The sequence below is a fragment of the Poecilia reticulata genome, chromosome 8 (assembly GCF_904066995.2).
Source record: "Poecilia reticulata chromosome 8, P_reticulata-male-v2, whole genome shotgun sequence".
Classification (NCBI taxonomy): domain Eukaryota; kingdom Metazoa; phylum Chordata; class Actinopteri; order Cyprinodontiformes; family Poeciliidae; genus Poecilia; species Poecilia reticulata.
The window spans coordinates 1,405,431-1,430,979 of NC_088837.1; the positions used below are offsets into that span (position 1 = coordinate 1,405,431).

At 39.9% G+C, this 25,549-nt stretch overlaps 1 protein-coding gene across 1 annotated transcript; it reads right to left on the reverse strand.

The window, feature by feature from the left end:
• Positions 1-223: 223 nt before the first annotated feature.
• Positions 224-25,549, reverse strand: fbxl16 (F-box and leucine-rich repeat protein 16). Its single transcript, XM_008415215.3, has 7 exons — positions 25,137-25,549; positions 12,198-12,915; positions 7,522-7,764; positions 7,091-7,356; positions 6,469-6,553; positions 5,360-5,423; positions 224-4,976 (listed from the first exon to the last, which is right to left on the reverse strand). Exons 2-7 carry the CDS (start codon positions 12,906-12,908, stop codon positions 4,828-4,830), a joined length of 1,518 nt encoding a protein of 505 aa, XP_008413437.1. The 5' UTR covers positions 12,909-12,915; positions 25,137-25,549; the 3' UTR covers positions 224-4,827.

A 25,549-nucleotide genomic window follows, 5' to 3' on the forward strand; every position in this document is an offset into this window, starting at 1 on the left:
ACAGACAATCAACTTCCTAAACCTTTTGTAGTTTAATTCAACATCACATATCTGATTTTGTGACTTACTATCAGCAATTCCACAGCAAAAACGCTGCTCAGGAGTTTGCCTGATTCAAAAGTTGCATTTCTTTAGAGGTCCTCCACTGCCACCTGGTGGTCATTAGCCAAAGTAAGTTCAGCTCCAGCATCAAAACACAAGAGAAAGACAACACAAACATCTATCAGTTTCAACAATGTCAGTAAATTGTCAGTTTTTATTTTACTGCTTAGTTAAACTTGTGCTGTACAAGGGTTGTAACAAAATAGTGACAGATGACCAAAAAGACTGCAGACAGTAATAGAAATGATTTGTCTTAGAAAATGACCTGGGGTGACGCTCCGTAGAAAGGTTAGTTGTTTGCAGCTACGAAATGACTGTGCATGAGAGCTCATGATATGTAAACAGACGTGTGAATTCACTGGAAGCTCATCAAAGGCAAAATACGGAAAGCACAAAAAAAAAAAAAACAGCTGTGTTTCACACTGGAGACAGCGTTGGAGAAAACAGGATGAACGGTCTAGGGCCGATGAAACAGAAATATTAGTCATCCTTAAAGACGCAACATTTTACCACTATAGATACCTTCAGAGGATTACTCAGGATTTTTGTTGTGAGAAAGGTCTGTAGGCAATTAATACATAAATCCATCGACCTGCTATAGATCCCAAAAAGACATCATTTATTATGAACCCAGATCGGATGGTCCTGGAGGCTAAAGCTAATAGCTAGTCAGAGTGGTACCAAGATGAAGTGAACCCTCAATCCAATCATAAAGTCTCAATTGTACTTTATAAACCTTGAACTATTGTCATGTTTCCATTCAGTTGTTATTTATGTTTTAAATTGCAGCAGGAGGCAGCAATTTTAACAACTTTAACAATTTTAACGTATATGTGCATGATATTAATCTGGTCTCTGTAGTTCAGCTCTCCCTGTCTCCCACAGGAAGTCCAGTGGTGATGCAATACCCCCCACGTCCAGTTCCAGTCTAAATAATTATGGTGGTGCCTGAAAGGATTTTTAAATCCTCCATAAATCATTATGAACTCCACTTTAGTTTTCCCATTCTGGGATTAGTCACGAGTGTCAGGCCAACCAATACAATGTGGATTTACACACTGAATGAATTTGTCAAGAGGATTATCTACTACAGGTAAGATACTAAGTGCTCATATCATCTTGTCTGAACCTCACCAAAAAAAAAACGTGAACTATCCCTTTACTGAGTTCCCAAAAAAACCAAGGACTGAAAGTAAAAGGTTGCGCTGAAGCCAGATTGAGGGATTATCTCCGGGTCTTCACCACGTTTCTTTTTGCTCCAGTAGTTTTGTCAGTAATAAGCTTCCATAGAATCCTCAGAGATCTTCCCCTTTTCTAAAAATTAGACAATGTAAACATAGCTCGGCCATGGCAGAGGTTGAAGTCACAAGCTTTTATGTATATCACACTCTGTATTTTTGCTGCCACATTCAGTACAATGACAGTAAATATAACATCACAGCTGAAGATCCCATAATTCCGCAGGGAGCAAACAGCAATACAAAGTCGACAAAGACTTGCACAGAGGAAAATATACTTCAGTATTTTATGAAGATTTAAAAACTTGAAGTTACTGGTCATGATGTCAATGGCATCCAAGAGTTTAGATCATTTTGCTTAACAGGGCCTGAAATGTCACAACATAAATAATGATAATAATAATAATAATATTGTTAACGATAATAATAGTAAACAGCAATTATTTAATAAGCTCAATTAAGGTCACACTTGAAGCAAAAACTGAAAGAAAAGAGTCGAAAAATGCCATTTTCAATAAATAAATTCTGAAAATAAGACACACATTTATTTAAATAAATAAATACATGAATAAATAAATAAATGTCTGTACACCACTGAGATGCTAAAAATTAGACAACGTCTAGAATTTGCCGTCTCCAGGCAAAAACATGCGTGGGGTTGGGCCCCCACCCTGCTTCACGGCGCTCAGCAGTCTGCTGCCCGACTCTGGTCTGACTCTGTCAGAGGGGACAGAGGAGCGCCGGTGGACCCGTCCAGAAACCAAGATGGCCGACTCCCAGAGTAACAAGAAACGTTACTGCTTTTCCTTTTTTGCCTTGAAGCATATATTTCAGCATGTCCAATGTTTGGGAGACTCAAAGCTTTAGTGATATGGATTCATGACCTCAGCTGTGTTTTGTTACCAGCAACAGGCCTTAGACTCTAACTCATCAAAACAGATCGGTACCGTGGTCAGAACCCACAAGGAATGACTGGTCAGAGTTAGGTGGTCTCAGAGACCAAACTCACCACTACCTTCTATATGCACATTTTCCCTGAACCTCTTTATTCAGCCATGTTGGGTTTACTCCCTTGTTGTTAGAACATTTGCAGGAGGTTATTTTCTGTGCTTATATGATGATTTTATAAACTGTCTAAGGTTCGCACTGATCATGGCAAGAAGCCTTTCCAGTTCGCTTCTCAATCAAACTGGAATCAATCAGCATAAAGGCTTAAAGGGCCAGTATTATGTGTTTATCATGTAGTGCCATTTTACAGCACAATCAAGTAACTATGTTAACTTCATTTGTTATAAAAATGCTCTACATATCAAATATAGCTTCAAAGTAATTTGACTTTGTAATTTAATGCCTCGAAATTGGGTCTCTGTCTCTTTAAGATTCGCCTACTGCTTCCAACACATCCAAATGCAAATGTCTATATTTTTGTGCCAATTTGGCTTAATTACTGCTCTGAGTTTGTTGTTCTTTTAGAAAATTACCTTTTTTTGAGACGACTCAAAAGGCCACATAGCAATTAATCAATCATAAATATTTCAATAATTGATTAATCTGATTGAGTGTTTCAGCCATACTGTAGACAGGACCAATATTCTTCTCTGTACCTTTGCTTTTTTTTAAAAGTACGAGTGAAACCTTGTCTTAGAGCGAATACTGACATGCTTAAGGGTGAAGCTTAATGGTTTAGATAGAATCACTCACAAAAGAGGAATCTTCTTCTCAAACCTTTTTAGTTTATAGTTTGGAAACTCAATCAGTGATGTCCACTTATATCTGACAGCTGTTTAGATGTTTATTACCATTTGTTACAGTTCATTCCTTCTGGGAACTTACTTTCTGTTCATCGTTTTGGTTTTTCATTGTTTTGTCAGTGAACGCACCAGCACAGCCAGATTCCACTATAGACTTTACTATCATCCCCTTTGTAACAGAACCATGTCAGAAACATCCAGAATAGAAATATATACCACACAAATTCCATCTCACCTTCGTTTTTCCTACCACTTCAAAGCCTAAAGCCAAAAAAAAAAAAAACACACAAAAACCCAGCCTCTGATTGTGGTTTCTAGAGCGAGTCTCTGCCTGTTGACAAGACGTTCTTCTAATAAACACTGAATTCACCAAGCCTTCGTGTCAGCTGCTGAAGTAATCTGGCTTTGCAAACTGCATGGTGTTAGAAGCATCAGAGCAACACAAGCTCAAATGCTCTAAAATAACACTAACATCAGGTGTTTTCTGTTTAGAAAAAGGTGAGAAAAACAAAACAAAACCATTGAAACTCAAACCTCAAGTTTAGAGGGGGTGAAAAAAAAAATTATTCGACTGAAAATCCTCTGCTACCTGAATGTGTTTAGTAGCTGCAGTGCAGATGTGGCAAAAAAAATGTCACTGAAAGTCCCAAAGCGGATCCGTCTGCAGCGTCTCTACAGCCCCATGTCACCGTCATACGAAAACAGAGGAGCCCACAGATGATTGCAAGAACCAAACAAGTCAAATAAGCGTGCAACTACCCCTCATGTACCTCCACAAAAAAAAGCTGATGTAAACAGTTGTTTCCAGATCTTCTTTTGACTTCTTTTGTTTATTTGTCTCATCTGTTTCTTCTTTTTTTGCTTGTTTTGTTAGATTTTTTTTTTTTTTTTTTTTTTTGGATTTCAGTTAAGACACAGAAATGGGGGAGTAAAAGGTGATCCCGAAGATGGGAAGCTGTGAGTCAGTGACACACACACTTCACACACAGAAGCAGGGAGAAAAAAAAGGAGAGATATTAAGATGGTCCGTCCTTATTTACTTGATGGTTTTCTGTCCAGAAATGCAGAGTCTGAAACTGAGCGAGAGGAAAGGAAACCTTGGATCCCTTCTGAGGAAAAAAAAAAAAAAAGGCAACAGGGGGAATATTACAAGGAGAGATGACACGTGTCAGCACTCATGATCTTCAGGAGTTATATTTGCTTTACTTACATACAGTATACGTTTTAATGTGTTTGCAGTGTATGCGCTTATGAGTTCAAACAGCTAAAAAAAAAATCTTCGTTTCCATCGAACAAAAAGTCTTTAGCCTCCTCTTTCCCTCCTTGTTGCGTGTGGGGCGTGCACGCTCTCCCCTCCGCGTCCGTTTAGTTTTAAAAAAAACTCCTTCCAAGTCCACAGAGAGGCCTTCTCCTCCGACTAACAGCCTTCTGTTGATTGTGAAAAAGAAACTTGCTGTCAGACAAGACGTCACACCAAGCTCTTCACGCCAGCATCTTGGGACGCCATGCCTCTGGGCGTGGCATGTCCCATCCTGGACCTTCATGCCTCTCAGTCTGCCTGCCAGCGAGGGAGTCCGTTCAGATGGCTGAGGAGGGGGGCGAAGGGGGACGGGTGAGGAATGGGCTGGGAGGGGAGAGGAGGAGTGATGCAGGGACAACTCGTTGTGAAAAGGACGAGGACGGGTTGAGGAGAAAGGTTGACGTACGGCGGTCAGTCTGATGAGGGCTGGGCCGTCTTACTCGATGACCATGCAGTGGGGCAGGTGCTGGGCGTAGTACTTGAAGAGCTCGGCCGTGGCTCCTGGACAGTTGGTCAGCTCCAGTTCCTCCAGCTCCTGCAGCTGGATGAGGCCTGACAGCCCGGTGGTGGTCAGCAGGGGGCAGCCTGGAGGCACAGAGGACAACGGTCAGCCCAGCTGCAGCCGCCCCTCCCTCACCTGATGCACAACAACACTCATCAAACAGCATCAGCTGGTTTACTGCAGCTGAGCAGGGATCACCACAGCTCACCGTGAGATAAGATCTCAGCATCTGCTGCATAATTTAACAGGTTAGTGTTTGGAAACGATCACAAAAGCCTTAGACGAGAAAAGGAACAATGATTAAAGCTGTAGTGTGTAACTTTTATCTTAAAAAATATAATTACACATTTGTTGAAACTGTCACTGTGTTGTAACAGTATGTTATGAGACAGATTACATTTCACATTTAGACTTTACAGTTCCATCATGCAGGACCTTTTTGTGGGATTTATAGTGGGATTTATACCTGCAAGAGACAGCAGGCGGAGGCTTCTCATTCCAAACAAATGCTGCAGACCAAAATCCTGCACCTGAAAAACACAGAAAGTCTTTTTATGATTATATCAGGCTGAGAGGAAACATGCAGTATGTCTACACACCCCGATTCTTTCTTAATTTAATTCCAACCACAAGTTAAAATATGTCCTTTCATGACATTTCATGGGAAACCAACACAAAGTATAGTAATAATAGTAAAGATGAAATTTCTTACAAATAAAATTATCTTGGTTTGGACTTTGATTAGGTCATTCTTAATCAGTTGATCAATAATCATTGGAATAATCTAAATTAATGAGTATCAACCACATTTAATTTCCCTTTGGGAATAATACAGTATTTTTGAATTTGACTCAATTCTAACCAGCTTTTCCATCCAGCTGAAGACGTCTCCACAGCTGAACTCTGCCACTACGATGCTTCACTATGGGGATGTTCCTTTCAGAGTGATGTCATTATACACCAGGTTGATTCAAGTAAAAATACATTAAAGTTTGTGGGAGCAAACTGACAAGATGTGGAAAAGTTCCAAGATGTGTGAATCCATTGCGATGCACTGAGGCTGAAAGTGGTACATAAAGATTTTTTTTAATCTAAGCTTTACCTTTGTGAATATTTAGCATGAAACTAAAGAAACAAATAAAGACAGAGAAGGGTTTGTTTAATAAACTAGAGGTCATATATAGAATAATTCTTGTGAGGAGTTAAAACTCAGTATTTGTTTTTTTTCTTTTCTTTTTTGAAAATGACCTAAATAAATGATTATAAAAATTTATAATTATGGTAATAAGTGGAGGCTTGTTATGGTGAACAAACAAACATTTATCTGCAGGTTGTACAATTTCGTATTAAAAATGCACAACAATGTTATGACTCTAAAGCCAGAAAATGACTTTTTTCATGCTTACCAGTTTTTTACCTATATATTTTCCCAAATGTCCTCTGTACAAATGTAGCACCATGTTGTATTATCACCCTGTAACCACGGTAAGTACAGGGCCTGAGAACATCTCCAGTAGTCGGCTTTATGTTTTGTAATTTCTTGCTTGTTTTGTTCCACTTCCTGTTTTGCATTACCTGACAGCACCAGCGCAGATAAAGGCTTCTTAGTGAGGACATGGTGGACAGGTAACCCAGCCCCGTGTCAGTGATTCGCACACATCTGCAGAGAGACACAACACGTCATCATCACTGCAAGTCAACTGGAAGAACTTTGCTAACAGCTTGAGTTTGAATTGATTTAATTGATTTATTTATTTTTTTGCTTTTTACATGAATTTACTTTTAAACAGCCATCATAATGTTTTTGACATTGGAGATAAATTCAATCAGAAGGCCGTGTTGACTTTGGTCCTTCTTGGCTATCTGGAAGCTTCGGCTCAAAAAAGTTGATTTTTGTTTTTTTTTACAGAATACCGGCTCTTTAAAATGTGAAAGGGTAATCAGGTTTTCAGATTTTTTGATTTATATTTAAAATTGATGCACTTTCCAATAATCAAGGGGCATGAATACCTCTGCAGAGCAATGTACAATGTTTCTGACTACTTTTTTTTTTTTACAATATACCTTAAGATACCTGTAAAAAGAATAAAATCCCCTTAAGACTACAATGTAAACTGATGTCTTCATGTTTGACTTGCGTTCAGGTTCTGACTTCTTTTATGTGGATAAAAGCACAAAAAACCCCAAACTCCCTGACCTGTCTAGCACCAGCTCCTCCAGTTTGTGCAGGTCGCAGGCAATATACTCCAGGGCCATGTCTGTGATCCGGGGGCACCAGGACAGGTCCAGGCTGCGGAGCTTCCGGAGGTTCTCGGCCACCAACTCCACGCCGTCGTCGGTGATCTTGGAGCACCCTGAGAGGCTCAGGGCGGTCAGGTTGGGCAGACTGTGCACCATGTTTACCACGCCGTGGTTGGTGATCTCCCAGCAGGACTGGAGCCGTAGAGTGTGGGTGGTGTAGCCCTGTGAACACATTTTCATTCTGGTTATGTAACTTAATCAGGAGAGAAATGACCAAGCCGGAGCGGGATGTTTAGCTTTGTTTTCTCTCATTCCTCCCTAAAGGAGTAAGGGAACAGTAAGTGAACGCAGGCAGCGAGGTGTGACGTTCTTGTTTTGACAGGCTACCTGCTTGGCTGTGAAATAGGCCATGGCCGTGTCAGTGACGTGGTAGGCCTGCAGGCTCAGCTCTGATAGGTTGGGCAGGAGCTGGGAAATAGCAGCGATGGCGTCATCCGCCACATTGATGCAGTCACTGACGCTGAGGGAAGTTAGCCTGGCATTGAGACTGGACCACAGGCCAGCTTCTGTGAAGTCGTTGCAGCCTGACAGCTCCAGGTGCATCAGGCCCTGCATTTGCTCCAACATGACCTGCAAAATAAAGGCCAACACATCCGGCATCACGACTGAGACACTGATACGCAGCACAGCTGAGCCATGTAAGCAGAAGAATGTCATAAAATGGATATCTTCAACTCATAACTGTAACTTTAAATGCTATATTCTTCCTATGGCTGTAATGATAGTGAAGTTGTTAACACTGCAGCCCTTTCTTTCTGGGGTTGAAGTTCATCAGAGGTTTGGTTGCATGTTGGCAAAATTTATAAGTCGTCCAGATTATGTATTTATTTGTCTGTAACCTGTCTGTAAATGACAGGTGGTTTTAACATGTAATTGGTTTCACCATAATTACATTCCAGATATCTGAAACTGGTTTGTGAAATTAAGATATCTCTAATCATATTTCAACTACACAATATATGTATTTATATCTCTAAATACATTCTGACTGGTAGAAATTTAACCAAATGCACCATTTTTGTGTAGGTTTCAATATTTTATTTTATTTTGCAAAGATTTTTTGATACTAAAACAGTTAAAACATTACAGTACAACATACAGATTAATCACTTTTCTTCAGAATAGTGATTAGTCACTATTAAAATGCTTTTTTTTTCAGTTAAATTAAGCTAAAAGAAAAAAAATATTTTCTATTATTGAAAATATAATAAGATAATCTTTTTATGTGATTTTGTATTTTTTTTTAAAATATTTTTATTATATATTTGTGTCTTTATTAGTTGTTGCTGATGATGATGAATTTAAGATATCCACAACAAATTACTGTCTGAAACACACATTTCACATATCAACAAATAAATGATGACTAGTCATAGAGTAAATTTGAGATATCTCACTTTTTGTTTTGAGTTTTCATAATCCCAGTTAAAGATGTCTTGGTTAAAGATGTCTTGAATCACACAATAATTCAAGATATATTAAGCAGAATTTTTAGATAAACTATACATAGATTTGAGTAGTGCAAATTAATAAACTGCAGATATACTGAAATCAAATAACTAGCCTAAAATAACTTAAAAATATCCAGAGCTGCAATATTGACTGTAGTTCAGATTCCTCTTAAGATGAATGATTTAATTAAATGTGTCATATCACAGCAGAGACAGGGCAACACTATCAAAGCACTTCAGCAAACTGCTCCACAAAAAAGCAAAGGAGATAATTTATTAAAGATTAATCTACCTAGCAGTGTCCTACAGTCAGGACAAATGGCCGCAGCTGTGAGTGAGTTCAGTGCAGCACAATCATAAAGCATAAAGACCATGTAATAATGAAGTGTTTTGTAGCTACCAAACTATTTGGAAACCCTCATTATGACAACATGGAAAAAGGTTTTTGATATTTTTGCAAATTTGACTAAACATAGAAAACCAACAACTCAAATTTACATAAGTATTCAGACCCTTTGCCATGAAGCTCAGAATTGAGCTTTACCCACCGACCATTCCTGAGTTCTTTACCACAGGTGTCTGCTGACACCTGTGGTAACCTGTGGGAGCTGATGTTGACACACACCTATTCCTAAATGACTCTGATCAGTATCAGGAATACTGAGTCCTGATCAAGAACATTCCTCCGTATAACCCTCCCTAGACTGAAGGGAAGCAGCAGCTGCTTCTGGAAGTCATCATAAAGTCCTTAATACACACCTGTAAGCTTCAGACCAACAAACTGTTATAAAGAAAATCTCACTTCCCAATTATTTTTGAATCTACTGCATTTGGTTTGTAGCACCTGCTGACTGCTTTTTCTATGGCAGCAGTCAGGATGCAACTGGTTTTCCTCAGCAGAGTGTCATCACTAACGCTAAATGCCATTTCTTATGCACTAGTGCATTTAAGATTATCTACCTTCTAAAATGTACCTTTCAGCTCCACCAGGGAGATACTTTGAGGGAAGTTGAAATAATCAATTTATATAATTCACAGAACATTTTATCTGATGATCCAGAAGTTCAAGCTTTTCACCAAAAGACAAAAAGAAAAACACATAAAAACAGGAATGTCCATATATAGATAACACTGCCAACAATTCCAGCCTTCTCCATGGCAACCACTCACTTATCCTAGAATAGAAACCTAGAACATTACGTATGGAGAGCCATCTGAGAGGATTTTTTCAAAGCATGATGTGCTTTTGTTCTCTGCAATGAAATCTGACGGTAAAGATCACAACAATGAAGCGAATATAAAAATGTTTATGAGAACAAAACTTAATGCTGACTCATTTTAGTGACGTGTGCCCTTCTGCTTTGGTAAAGAAAAAAAAATCTGCTGACATGAGCAGGAGTCCTGCTTCACACGCAGCACAGCTAAAAGTTGAAACTACACTTGCCCTAAAATGTAGGGTTCATGTGATCTGAAAGAAGTGTTTTCATAGCAAGAAGTTCACACAGTATCTAACAATACATTTAGCTCACTGGACACGACACAAGAATGAGACCAACGTTCTGGGAAAACCAAGAGTCCCTACGCAGGTTTTGCAAATCATTACCTGGGATTTTAAACCACCTGCTATCTGATATCAGTCCAGATTTGACTAGTCTATATTTTCTAAGGTGAATACTGGTCTAATTCAAATGATAAATTAAAGCCAATAAAACAATTTAAGTGTTTTGTTTTTGGGTTTTGGCAAACAAAGGTTTCATAAAACTCCAACCGTGTTTTTGTCATGAGGGGGTCGGGTCCTTCTGTCATGAGGGGTGGTTGATAGCGGTGAGGAGATGACGCTTAGGCCCAGGTTATGATGAAAAATGATGAATTTAATGACAAAGATCTCACAACAAGGAACAGCGGGGAACAGCACGAGGAAAACTGGCAGCACGGAGACAGATGACATCAATAGACCATCAACAGGGACCATAGACAAACTATTGACAAGGACCTGACCAAGAACACAGACAACAGGTGAGACTAAATACACACGGGGCAATCACGGGAACGAGACACACCTGGGAGACAATCAACGGGGAAAGACGCAGAGACAGGACTAACAGGGAACAGGATCACACAGAAACTCGAAAATAAACACATAGAAATACGGATCACGACAGTTTTAAAAATGACTGTTCAGTGCAGAATTATCCCTTTTCAGACTGATACGTCTATGTGCGTTAGATTTTCAGTGGGAATGGTCACATTCCAGTCAGACTCATTAAAATGTTTAAAAATATCGTTTTAGTTTTGGAAGCTTAGTAATTCCATATAGGAAGCTTCATTGTCCAAAAAAAAAAAAAATACAAAAACAAAGCATCATCCTTCTATTACTTCTTGTCGTTTTCTTCGTGGTTTTCACCAGTAGTAACATCCTGGTGTTGATCACATGTGATGTGAAAAAAAAATTTCCATTTCAGTTTTGTGAAAAACATCTATTTCAATACGGCTGAAAAACAACCTCATCCTAGCACAAAAACCTCTGATCAAAAATAAATTTGTTCCAAATTGACGTATTTCCATTAAGCTAATTTATTTTGGTAATTTCAACATGTGCAATTATATGGCTAATGGAAACACAGCTTATGTCTACAAACCAGGGAAACTCAGCATTGACTCAACAAGGTGGCCTTCCTTCATCAGACAGTCACATACTGACCACCACTGGATAGCATTTCAATACAAGGCAGATTACACTTTCACAAAATAACATTGTGACATTCTAATTTTCAGAATCTCATACCACAATATTTCATTACACCCAGGCTGGCTCACTCTATGGAGCTTTGATCTTTTCTTCAATATCTCGGTTAATCTGTCCTTATACTTTCTGAAAACACCAAGTTAGCTTTAAACAAATGTAAAACAAAAATCTATCTGCCAGCTAGAAAAAAGAGCAGAGTGCAGTCAGTATGAGACAGCTGCTGCACAATTCACAAACAGCAGATCAGACACTATTAGCACAAAAAAAAAGAATTAAGAAAAAATTATGCATGATAAAAGTGTGTGTGAGTGTGTGTGGTCTTGTATTTGCTACATTTTAAGGACCATTTTCCTAAAACAAACAACGTTGTGGGGACCGGCTGCTACTATAGGGCCTAAAGCCCGGGCCTCATAAGACGTTCTGTTTTTGAGTTAGGGGTCAGGGATAGGACTGAGGTGTGAATTGAGTTTAGGTTGGGGTCAGGATTAGTCTCTAGAAATGAATGTAATATTAGTGGAATGAATACAAAGATCTTGTGTAGATGGACAGACATACTCTGTGTGTGTGTGTGTGTGTGTGTGTGTGTGTGTGTGTGTGTGTGTGTGTGTGTGTGTGTGTGTGTGTGTGTGTGTGTGTGTGTGTGTGCGCGTGTGTGTGTGCGTGTGTGTGTGTGTGTAATACAGAGAGAGAAACAGATAGAGAGAGAGAGATATTGCTCCTACCTGAGAAGAGTTTCAATATTACTGAAGAGTTTAAATAATGATGACAATGATGTCATCATTGGAGAACACCAAGAACAAGCTTACCTCCAAACCAGCGTCTGTGATGGTTGACCTCTTGAGGCTGAGAGAACGAACCCCCTTCTTGGACAGTGGGTAGTTGTCGATAAACTCACAGATGTCGAGGTCCGAAACCCCCACTAAGCAGAACGACTGGAAGCCCCGCAGAGCAAAGGCCTGCAGGCTGACAAACTCCTTCTCCCCGTTGGGTAGTATGTTGTAAAGCTCCTTGGCATGCAAGATGGGCGTCACCCCCTCCCAGAACTTGGGCTGGTACAGCACCTTACGCCATGTCTTGCATACTTGTGCCAGCACACATTTTTCTGCCGTGGTGAAGTACCAGAGTAGTCGGTTGAGGAGTTTCTCATCCAGGACCAGCTGACGCTCCAGAAGTATGGGTTTGGGCAAAGTGAGGGGGGGAAGCTGACGAAGAGATGGCTTGAGCCCCACCAGAGGCTTCCCTGGCTCCAGGTCAGAGGGCAAGAGAGGTGCTGTGGTATGAGGCATCCCAGGGTTGTCCAAGTGATGCAGATGGTGATGATAGGGAAGAGAGGACGGCGGAGGAGGCAAGATGGAGGGCACAGAGGAGGACTGGCAGAGGCGGTTCTTAGCAGCAGGCGTCCCCTTGGTGATACTCGCACTGCCCAGACCGTTGGGCTGGCTGGGGGGCAACTTCACCATACCATTGCGAGTCATGCAGGGAGACTTCAGCTCACTGGGGGAGGACATGTTCAACATTGGGAACCTGCAGGAGAAAGGGAAATACAGTCAGGCTCTGTCTGTAGGTGGTTAATACAAATGGTCAAATTCACATAGTTGTGTCTGTCAGGACAGAGTCGGTTACTTTCGCAATGCCATCACTAGGCCTGTCACGATAACAAATTTTGCTGGACGATAAATTGTCCCAGAAGTTATGATGATAAACAATAATATTGTTGTTTTTAGACAATTTTCAAGTAATATAATGATAATGGCATAATAATGCAAGAACACATTGTGAAATATCAGTAAACCTTAAATTTTAATGAGCAGTTAACACTAGAACTGTAAGGCATTGTAAATATCCAAAATAAATGAAAAACAAATAAAATAAATTATGAAATCTCTGTAAACAAGACTGTCCTTCACAAAAAGGGTTAGTTGAGGCCAAAACACCAGACTTTAGTCGTCCAATTTTTAGTAGAAAGAGAGAAAAGAGAAAAATAATAAATCATGCAAATGGAAATTGAGCTTGTTTTAATTTTTAATAAAATATATTATTTTATGTTATATTCATGCTGAATGATCTGGAGAAAGCTCAGTGCCTTACATGCTCATTCTCTAAGTGCCTCCAAGTGGTCAAATCATTTTTAGCAGAATTAGTCAGAAAGTAGGTATATCAGTTAGAGATAATCTGGCCATTCATCATACTAAGAGGAGTTGAATCTTCATGTGTGCAGAATGAGTGTCTGCATGATGTAGCATGAGACTGGTTAGTGTTGGTAATGAGTCATGGAAGGTTTGTTTGAGAGTTCTTGTGTTGATTATGAAGTTGATGTGCATGTGTATATTTAATATCATATTTAGGATGTCACAGAATTGTGACACTAATCCATTGGAACATTTGAACATATCAAAAAACTCAATGGTGATAGAATTGTGTTACTGTGTGCAAATTTTACACAATTTTTTCAGAATTTTAGAATTCAGGGTGTCAACATTCACATGGCCTTGTCATCTTCATTTAGTTTTTTATTTCCATGTGTTTGACATCACTGGAAGGCTTAGAATTTACACTTTCAGAATCTGTAAAACACCCCAAGTAGACTTATTTCTACTTTTGCTGTGACCCATCACAAATGAGTATATAGTTCTAGGGATTATTTATTTAGGGATGCATATTTCCTTACTCCATCTAAACACAAGCCAGATATGTAATGTTGGAATTAGTGTATTAGAATTACATTTCACCTCTAAGGAAATTCATACACTCCTTTCCCACTCATTTTGAATCTTTTATAGGGAGAATTTTTAAACAAACATTACATTTACACAGGAACATGAGGCAGCAGGTGGTGATCTTCCTGTGAGAAACTCACACTATAGAAGTAACACAAAGAAATTTTGGACACACTAAATGTGATATGAAAGAGAAAAAGGAAAAAAGAAAGAATATATCAATTTGTGTGCTATCTTATTGACTTTACACCGTCTTTCTTTTCTATCAGGCACACACTCAGACTCAAAGCACTTTTCTCACAGGATGATCTAAGTAATCCTAGCACTGCCTCCTACTTTAATTTCCTGTGAAAATATTTGTTAACTTTGATGAAAATAACTGCAGTACAAAAAGACAGACAGCTAAAAAGCTCATAAAATGGACTTCACACAAATGACTGAGATTTTTTTTTTTTAGATTAGAGGCAATTTAAGAGATTAAAGTCTTCTTTAGACTTGGTGCCTCTTAGATAAAACATCAGCTGCAGCCTTTGGGACCAGCTAGCTTGAATTAATGCTAAATAAAAACAACAAGAGAGCTTCCAGCTGTAGGTACAATAACTGCCTTTAACAGAACCTCATATCAACAATCCTGAATTATTGATATCTCTGCATACATTATAAACTCAGCTGCATGTTTACAAAGCTCATAGCAACATCTTGATCTGTCTTGGTCAAACTAGATAAACATCCTTGTCTGTACCTGCTTATAATCTGCTCGGTTATAGTGCATTTAGATCCAAATACATCAGCAGGACTGAACAGTTCTAGCGCTGAGGATTGATTTATTGCTCAGCTTTGCTGAATTCAGCAATGTTGCCTGGCAGCAAAAAGGTCTTGGGTTCAAATCCTGGCCTGGGCTTTTTCTGCATGGAGTGCGTGCGTGCGTGCGTGCGTGCGTGCGTGCGTGCGTGCGTGCGTGCGTGCGTGCGTGTGTGTGTTCTCTCAGTACACGGGTGTGTCACAGCCACGAGGGTCTATGTTTTGTTTGTGTCTTTGTCTGATGGTTTTACTTCTGGGTATGCTGATGTTCTACAGTTCTGTTCATTTTCTCTCTTATTGTTTCTTGGTTATATTGCTGTTAGTTCATTTCTTGCTAGTTTTAATCTGTCTAGCTTTGTTAGTATATTCTTTAATTTTACTTTCTGTACATTTGTGTCATTTAGATAAATATGTAAAAAAATAGAAGATATTCAACCAGCTTAAAAATATAAACCAGATAGATTGGAGTGAAAAAACAACTACGTGAAATTCTTTCTAAAAGCCTTGAACCACTGCTTCCCTTCTGTTGTAAATAACCAATGAGGATATTCCATAAAACACATAGAAGAACTGCTGAAATCACATTTTCCTATTGCTTTTATAATCCAAAACATTTCCATTTTGGTTTTTAAGAACTGCATGTTGCTCTTTGGGCTGCGCTGCTCTCTGACACTCTGCATGATGACAGCCAGTAGCGCACCAAAATCCAGAATCAAACTGGACGATCAGCATCACTTTAGCATGCGCAACTTTTGTTGCTTACTGTGCATTTTGTATTCAGTCCAACACATGACCTCAGGGACCAGGACGTTGATACCATGGATGTGCAACCAATGTATCTGCAGCAACTATTTAGTGCTATCATTTTTAAAATTATGTCAAAAAGCGCCAACATTATTTATTTTCCAGGCACAGAGCCATTTTACAGCATAATCAAGCAACTATATTACCTTCAGTTGTTATACAAATCCTATATATATCAAATATGACTTAAAAGAAAATTCACTTGGTAATTTAATGTCTTGAAATTGTGAAGCAGAAGCTCAGAAATGTGGAAACTGCAGCTCTGAGGAGGAGCTGCGCCTCAAAGGCGAGGTTAAGTCCACCCAGGTGTTTTGCACAGCTGAATGGTTGCCATGGAAGATTAAAGGATTTCTCAAACATGCATTGATGAACCAAAGCAACATTTTAGGTGTGTTTTTAATGAGGCAATAACATAAGGTGATGCAAAGCTCAAGAAAGTCAAGTTAACATAACACTGCCCCTTCGAGATAGTAAAAACTCAGTTTTTGATATAAAAATATTACCTTTTGTTAAAACTGCAAAACAGCAGCAATAGTAATAGTAATTCATTTTTGATGTACACACAGAGAAACTCCCTGCCAAACACAGGAGAAATGTACTCCTGGTTTTACTTTTAATGAATGATATTTATTTATTATATTTCTTGTTGTTACAAACTACATGGATTGAAAGTCGGATGGATTACTGACAAATACTGACACTGGATATCACACAGGGACAATCATCAACACTGATCAAGTTAACAGCCAAAACACAAGGTGCATCATGAAGGCGAGTGTTTGAGTCCAGTGAGAGATTGACATACTATAAATTTGTGGCTGTAACATGACAGAATGTGAGCACTTCTGCCAGGTACTGTAAACATAATTATTGAAGAAATGAGAGGCCTCGGGGGGGAAAGCTGTCTGTCCTCGGTTCTAATAAGAAACATTTGTTGTTTGACTGGAAACCAGACAGCAAACAAAGGAGTCAAACGGTCGAAACAATCATCGGTTTGCTGCTGAATGCAAAGCCTGTCTTTTGTCTCAGAGCTTTCAGTGGAGGTGGACAAAGCATCCGAGTGAAAAGACAACATAGTGTAAATGAATGCTGGCCTCATCTAGCCTGTTCTCTATGACCTCATGGTATCTGTAGCTCATAGGCTCACACTGCTCCGTTACATAACCTGCTGACTATGGACCTTCTCTCTCTCTCTCACACACACACACACACACATATACACACGCTTACACAATAACCCAATTGCTTCATATAAGTAATCACAAAAGGTCATCACAACTTATTTCCACTCAGACCACGATCCAGCATCGTTTACTGTTTTATCACTCAGAATAATTCCAGTGTTCCTCCTCTGCTGCTGCTGCTGCTGAGTGGCTCTGCATCCACTGTAGCATAAACAAGCCTCATCCATTACATAATACAGCAGCTAGGACCGCTACAGCAAGCACCATGAAATGCTAAAACACACACCGTTCCCGTCAACGTCAGGGTAAGTCCACAAGAGACCTGAGGGCGACAACATGCTATGGGCTGCTTCATAACAATTCTTTTTTTTTTCTTTTTTTTTTTTTGCAGGATGCACATTTACAGCAAGAATTTTTATTGCCCCTCTTATTGTGTTATGTCAGGGGCCTGTTTCAGAGTGGGAGGCAGGAGCAAATAAAGCATCTGGGGCCTCGATTAGCAGGTTGCTACCAGCAGAATGGAAGGAAGAAATGACAAAAAATACTCGGATATGAAGAGATTTTCATTGAAGAGCAAAAGATACTGAACCGACAGCTTTAGGAGAGAGAGAGACATGTGATATTTAATGTTTGTATACAAATTATTTATAGGCAAAATAAAGAATGAGTCTTGGTGTTAATAAGGAAGTCACAGTTCTCCTCTGCCTCCGTCTCTCAGTATCTCTACCAGCCTCCTCAGTCACACCCACCCTCTGCATGCGCTGCAGTGAAAAAGTATTTTCACCCTCCTGGTTTTGTAACCGCCGGCTAACACATGACAGCAGCTGTGGCTACTGGCTTTCAAACTCCATACAAATTCTAAGAAAAATACTCGATACCTTTTTAATATCTCAGCAGAATTTTTTGTAGGAGGAGAGTTCTTTCTTAAGAAAATTTAAAAAAGTTAAATATATGATCAATTTAAGGCAAAACCAATAAGTAAGGGACACCTCAGTTCCTATTTTGAAAAAAAATTAAAAGAGTCACAAAAAGTTGACAACAGCAGTTGTATCAATATATTAATTGAAAGTGGTCTCATAATCGTCTATCGCAAAAATTTCAGACAATTTATCATCCATAAAAATTTGTAATCGTAACAGGCCTACCTACAACTATAACAAATCCCGAAGGTATCTGAATGGAGCCTGCTGCTGGGCGGAGCAAAGAAACGTTCTTCTATGACTGAGATAGTACCAGAGCTCATCAGGTCTGACCTTAAAAGTTTGAAGAACTTAAAATAATTCTCACTTTGTTCGTCTCTCATTGTCAGTTCCATGAAAGTGGTCTGTTCTGTTCATTATACCATCTTGTGTGGGTCAAAGGTCATGTGTATTTGAATGTTTGTCTCAATCTCATCATCTGTCAGATATATACAAAGTCACCATGTACCTGTGTTCCTGCTCGGCCCCTGACCCCTGATGTAGGGAGATGGAAATGGGTCAGAATGCATCGATTTTGATTATTTATTTATTTACTAAGGTTATCTTTGTCCAAAACAAAAATAACCAACATTAAAGTTGGACAAAACAGAAGGTGGCAAATACTATTTCCCACTTTTTTTCCCCATTTTCCCAGGTTGTAAAAGTGTAAAAAAGTAAAAATTAAAATATTGTTTTTTGAAACTGCTTCTGAGATTGGAGATGGCTCTCCAATCATCACTGCTCCCAATAAAAATCATTGTCCTTACATATCTGCTGGGTATGTGCATGCTTTTTTCATATATTATCAATAGTCTGATTTTTAAGGCACAAATACACATGATGTATATTTAAAATACATAATGTACATGTCTTGGATTGGAGTCTGCTGTTTCTTATAACTGAATAGTATTTTTATGTTATAATTCGGTCCTTACTGTAAAGTATATTATTCTGTTGCTATTTGTTAATACATCCATGAATCTTTTAGCCTCAATGCTGCTGTGACACCTACACTTTCCCCCTGAGGGACAGTAAAGCAGTGGCCCCAACCCCGGTTCTCAAAGACCAAACATGTCCTGCATGTTTTAGATGTTTACCCACTCCAGCACAGCTGATTCCAATGCTTGCATTACCTCCTTAGCATGCCACCCAGTGTGATAGAAGTCTATTAATCACCCGTTCATTTAACCCATTCTATTGTATTCTACTCTATTCTAAAGATGGCAGAGGTCTACCTTGACCTTGGCCCCTCCTAAACGACCCATTAGCTTCATCCTCCAGAACCAACTAATCTGATATTATACTATATGAGGACTGCCAGAGAAATATCTATTGTAGTTAAGATAATAACAGTCTATAACCCTTTAACTGAACCGCAATTCATAAATCCTGAGCAATTACTTTTAGATGTGAAAATCTGCTTAGCTGTGTTTCTCTCCTAGATGAAGCTACTAAATGAGCTGCACAGCCACTAACTTTTGACTTTAACATAGAAAGTACTCCTGCACACTGAAACACATTCTGGCTTCGCTGGAGGTTTTTTCCTTTTCACTGTCGCCAAATGCATGCTTGGTATGAGGGACTGCTGCCAAGTCAACACAAGCGACTGTCGCTACGCTCTGGTCCAGGAGGAGTGAATGCTGCGAGTCAGTGACTCGATGCAAAATACTGAACCATTTTTGATGTATAGGTTGACCTTCTGGATGTTTTTATTTTTACAGTAATTTTAACCAATCCACAATGCCAAAGTTTTCATATTCCCTGCCACAGCATGACTCTCCCACCACCATATTTCACCATTCAAATAGTGTGTTCAGGGTGATGAGTTATTGCTAGCTATAGCATTAGCATAAAGGCAAATAGGTTCTTTTTTTTTTTTTAATTGACCAGCACAATTTTTTATTTGTAAAATATTGTGTATATAATCTGTAGTTTTTGATCTGAATGGGACTTTAAACTCATGGAGAGCACAGCAATAGAAGCAGTTTACCACTTTGGTCCATTAAACTTTCTACATCAAAGAAGAAACATCCTAACAATGACATGTTCATCACTCAGAAAATGGTAATAAGGTAATTTCTATTTTGCAGAAAAAAGAAAAATATTGGCAAATGGAGAACATGTAAGACAGCTATTGGTTTTTCCATAACCAAATGTCCCACAAGTTCAATTTGAAGTCAGTAATAACAAAGGGAAACAAAACAGGAACTCCATCACAGACACTGCATTCCTCAGACAGCGTGGTAATTGTTGAAGTTTATGACAATACAATTGGGAAGACGTAAAAATCTAGTTTTCCAAAACCATCCCCTTAAATCCGACTGAAATCTGGAGTGGACCACATGGACATGCCACAAACTTTCTGGAGAAAAGTTTCATGGTGAGATGAGACAAAGACTCAGCTTTTTGGCTGTAATTACTGGAAGGGTTCTCGAAGGAATTAATCAGTCGATCAATCAGTTACACATACACAATATCTGTAACCAAAGTGGCTAACAAAATAAATGTGTAAAGGAAAACATAAAAAAGCAGATTGAAAATAGGGTAAAAACAGAAGTACCACCACATTTTCAGGTTTTTAGAAGCATTTCTGAATGAAAATTTTTTTAGATTTTAAATTTTAAAAGGCCAAGTTCTGTTATAAATTGAAGATCTAGTGGAAGATGACTCTAGAACTGAGGTGAGTCCAACAAAAAATCTCAGCCCCCCATGTTTGTACTCTGTCTATGGAATTATAAGTAAATATAAAATGTTTGACCTCGAGGACCTGGTTAGAAAAACACACTAAACTGGTTAGGTAAGTGGGAGCAGGGCTTTGAATACAAACACAAAAACTTTAAAATGTATTTTAAAGAAAGCTGATGTAGTGTAGTGAAGACAAAAACTCAGTGTAATGTTCCTGTCTGGCAGAATCAGTCAAAAGGAAAACTGTTGCGTTCTGAACAAGAGGCAACTCAGGGATGACTGGGGACCCAAAGCTAGAGAGCACTGCACCAGTCCATTCTGGAACCGAACAAACCATGAACAACCTCCTCCAGGTCAGGTTACAACAGATTAAAAAAGGCTTCACCTCGGTTAGAAGGCAGACCGAACGACATGCAATTTGTTTGTTAAATTCTAAGTCTTTGTCAAATGTGACCTCCAGGAAGGCCCAAAACACATTTGCTGCTAGTGGTATAGATTCATTGCACAAAGTGGGTGGCTGGACTAATCAAAGAACAATTTCCATCAACTATCTTCAACTACCTTCAACCAACTCAAACATTGGGTTACATCAACATATGAAGGTGTAGTGATGAAGGACGAAGGCTAACAATGAGCTTCTTGACCACAGCACTTTAGAAGAGTTGTGGACTTTGCTTGCAAGTCAGATTCAAGCCAGGAAAGCAAGCACTTTATAAGACGTGTAATCTGTTTGAAGCCTGGCAAAATGTCCAATTACATAACAGAGGACATCAGGGTAGTTTTCCTCTAGTGCACTGTAGAATTTTATGGATATTATCAATCATCTGGAAGGGTTTTCTGATGTTCCTCTCCACCGCAAACAGGTGGTGGAGAGGAAAGCTAGGACTTAGAAAACAGTAAAATAAGACCCATTTTATAAGCTCCTAATACATCACAATCCCAAAATGCTTTAGGTTTATTTCAAATGCAGTGAACAAACTGCATTTGAAAAAAAAATCAGAAAAAAAGGGTTTGGGAAGAGGGGAAGGGGGAGGGAGAGAGGTGGGGAGCAAAAGTTTAAAGTGAAGGAAGAAAATAAGAGGAAAGGTGAGAAATGAGGATAAGGAAAAGATAACACCCTTAGAAGTCTGCTTCTACACCTGCAGAAAGAGAGGAAACGATTCCAACCCCCCTACAGACTCCAATCCTAAATCCCTGAACATCCCACCCCCTACAGACCCCAGGGTCTTCTTTCCCAACAAGACCAGCAAAAATTACTATCACATTCTGTCTGATCACAGTTTATTTTTACCAATAATGTGTGTTGGATGTGTGAGCTATCATCCATCCATTATTTGAGATCTGATGTACCAGGTCTTAAAGGGAAACCCAGCCATTCTGATCCCCAAAGCCAGTGACCCTCTTCATCACAGTCTGTTGGATCCCATCAGGTTCTCAAAGCCAGGAGGGTTACGTAGCCCCTTCATTAGCTTCCAGGGTTTTCTCCCAGTGGACATCCCTGGGAAATCAAGGAGAACCACTAGGCATCCCGATCAGATGTCCAAAGCACATCGATTGATTCTTTTTGATGCAAAGGAGCACCAAGTCCATATTATACTCCTCATGCATTCCATAAGGCCGAATCCAGCCACTCTACTGGAAGCTCATTTCAGCTGCCACATCATCCTGGAGGCTATCTTGAGCAGAACCTCGGCTCCTGATGGGCCTACCATAGTAAACTGGTTTCAGGGGAATTGGTCAAGCTAAAAGAAATCTTGATGACAGACATAAATGACGGGAAAATCTTGTTCAGTCCAGGGGAACCCTTGAAGACCAATGTCTGTGAGTAGAGGGATCCTGGAGCACCCTGGCAATGATGAGCGATAGAAGTTTGTCCAAAAGTTGATTATAATTATTACTTTTTTTAATGGATATATTTCTTTTTTTTATTTGTGCTTTTTGTCTTCTCTTCCTTCATGTTTTCTGAGGCTCCTCTAGCGGCCTCAGAAAAACACTGCCTGAGAATTTAAAAAATTCTTGTTTTACACCCTCAATCAATGTTTTACATAATCATTGTAGTTTTAATTTGCTTAAATTAGATTTCAGAAAAAGTGGCCTTGTATAGTAAAGAGTAGCTAAGTACTAGTAAAGTCATTTACAGACTTCCATCTGTCAAAGGAAGTTGATTCTCCTCAACTATTCCCTAACTTGGAAGTTCTTTGTTTGGAAATACGTGAGGATCCTTAAAGGGGCAGTATTTTAAATCGACGTTTCTGAGCTTTACTTTACGCTATAATATTATTCCCTCGTCAAAATTATGCCCGGAGTGTTGCCTTGATTCTTCTGTGCATGTTTTAGAAATCTTTTAATCTCCCGTGCAAAGTTGTGCAAAACGCCTGATGGAATCTAGTGCTGCCTTCAACGATGAAGGAGGAAGCTGAAGTTTTCAAGCTTCTGAGTTTCCGCCTCACAGAGCCGCCCTGCCACCTTATTCCCAAACTCAGCTACTGCAGACTAGCCAGCAGCAATTAGCAAGGTGGAACTGTAGCTGCTACTTCTCAGTGAAATGCTGGTAAAAACCAGCATTAAAGGGTTAATAGATTGATCTTATGATAACTTCCAGAAGATGGAGTTTTAGAAAGAATAGGAGTTTTTAAAGAGATTCAGCCAATTTTTTTAAAGGTCTTATTGGCTCTTGCTGCCTTTTCTTCAGAGTGGTCAGACAGAAAAGTATAATGTCAGATGAGGAAGACAAGTGACAAAGGTCACCAGACCAGGACTGGAACCTGTGACGTCCACATGGAGAACTAAGACCTCCACACGTGGGTCGTGCTTTGCCCCTGCACCATGACAGGAACCCCACAAATGCCCACTTCAAAGGCAATAAATAAAGTAAAAAAAAATTTCAAATCTTATTTGATATATCCAGCATTTTATAACAACTCAAGGTAACTTGATTGTGCTAGTAAACACATTATTCTGCCCCTTAAAAAAAAAGATATTTCTTATTAGATATTAGCATACTAAAAGGCCATCTGTACAGTTAAAAGTGCAGTAACACATTCACATCATTTAAGACTTCCAAAGTTATTCAATAAAGAGGATAATTCAGAAACAAGAAAATTCCATCTAATAGCAATGTTTACTTTCGAGCTATAATTCATTATTCTACATGTCTTTTACTGTTGGGCCTCTCACAGCAGGACAACAGACACACAGGACAAGGAGCTCTGCACACACTCAAGGAAAATTTGGAGACCAATTAACCTAACTGTCATGTTTTTGGGCAGTATGAGGAAGTCAGAGTACCTGGAGAGAATTCACACCTGCACTGGGGGAACATGCTAAATCCATGCAGGAAATCTCCCAGCACTAGTCAGAAGTACTGGGTGTACTTGTTCCGAGTACTAACCAGTACTTAGAACAGTACTTAGAGCGCTACGTTGGTGGTTCCTTTTGATTTTCCAGGGATAAGTACTGGTTAGTAACCAGTACTGAGAACAATGAAAGTCTGGGGAACTTTAGAAGGACTACAAGAAAAGTCGAGAAAGTTTTTTGGAGACTCTTCCGGACAACTTGTAATGGTGTCAGACCTGGAAAAGGCCATCAGGATTCTCACCCACAGATGAAAGGAAATCTGTTAGGATGTTCATGAAGAACCCAGGAACCAACAAGGCTCAAGCTCAACCTGACCTGCAAACTGTTGGGACACCTTCCACTGTGCCATGAGTTTACAGGCATGACTTTTGAAAGTCGATCTGAAATGTATTATTTAATCTAACACATAGAGACGGGCCACTTTAAATACATTATGATAATAAGACTTACAGTGTAGACCAAGTATGATGGAAGTGGTCCAGGTGTTCTCTTTTTGGAAATCAAAATATTCTCCCTAATTACGAGTGTAAGAGGGAACCCTCAAAATATCAAGAAGCTTCACACCAATGAAGAGAGAGTAAACTTCTGACCATCTAGAGCTCCTGTGAAAAACATCTCAGTGTTGTGGAACAACTGAACCCCCGCCTGTCACTACACGCTCATGCTGTCTGCTTGTTTTGTAATGCTAATCAGTTTCAGTGCCTTTAAAACTCTACAGAAACCCTGAGAACTTCCAAGGCGGCCAGAAGAGCGGAAGCAGGTCCGGCCCTCAGCAAGAGCAGAGAGAGCTGCAGAGCATCGACACTGAAAATCACTCAGTGGAATAAAAATATGGATACATTAGAAGGTGGTCGAGGAAAGGATCGCGTCACTGGCAGACGCTGACGTCATCGTGTTTGTTAATAATACGCAGCTCGATGCGGCTGATCAGCAGTCAGTCAGTCAGTCAGTCACCCAGAGGCCCTGGCCGCGTACACAAAGAGGCGGAACACCCAGTCCCTCTCCCCGCTGGAAGCAGCCCCGTTCCTCTGCAGTCTCCTCCGCTCCGCCAGGGCACAGGAGCTGCAGTGTGGATGCTGCTGCCATCACCCACCACCATCCATCACAAACACACACGCACGCACACACACACACGCACACACACCTACACACACCCACACTCGCATACACGTTTTGCACCGGACACATCCTTCCTCCTATACGGCCTTTCGGTTCCTAGCATCCCTGTGAGAATATACCTTTCAGATGAGAATTCACTCGGGCATTAATCCATGATCGGCTCGCTGCTTCCAGCCGTTTAATCGCGTTTTCTCCCAAAATGCTGCGACGCAGAAAAAGGCCGAGGGAAATGATTCTAAGGGAGGCAGTCCCGCGTCCTGTCAAAGAGAGCCAGAGATGCGCCTTCCGATCCCATAAGAAGCACGACGGTCCACAAAGTGCGGGGAGCGGGCGTGAATCCACAGCCTCCCGGCCTGGAGGAAGCCCTCGGTGCGCGGCAGACGAGGCGCTGTGCGGCGTTTTCAGTCGGTTAGTCCTCCATAACAGAGCGGCCCGTTCTGTGACACACACTCAGAGCGCAGAGCCGAGCAGCGCTGTCTCATTTAAACAGATAGAGGAGGGGAGGGCGACGGTAGAGGCGCTGTGCAGATCC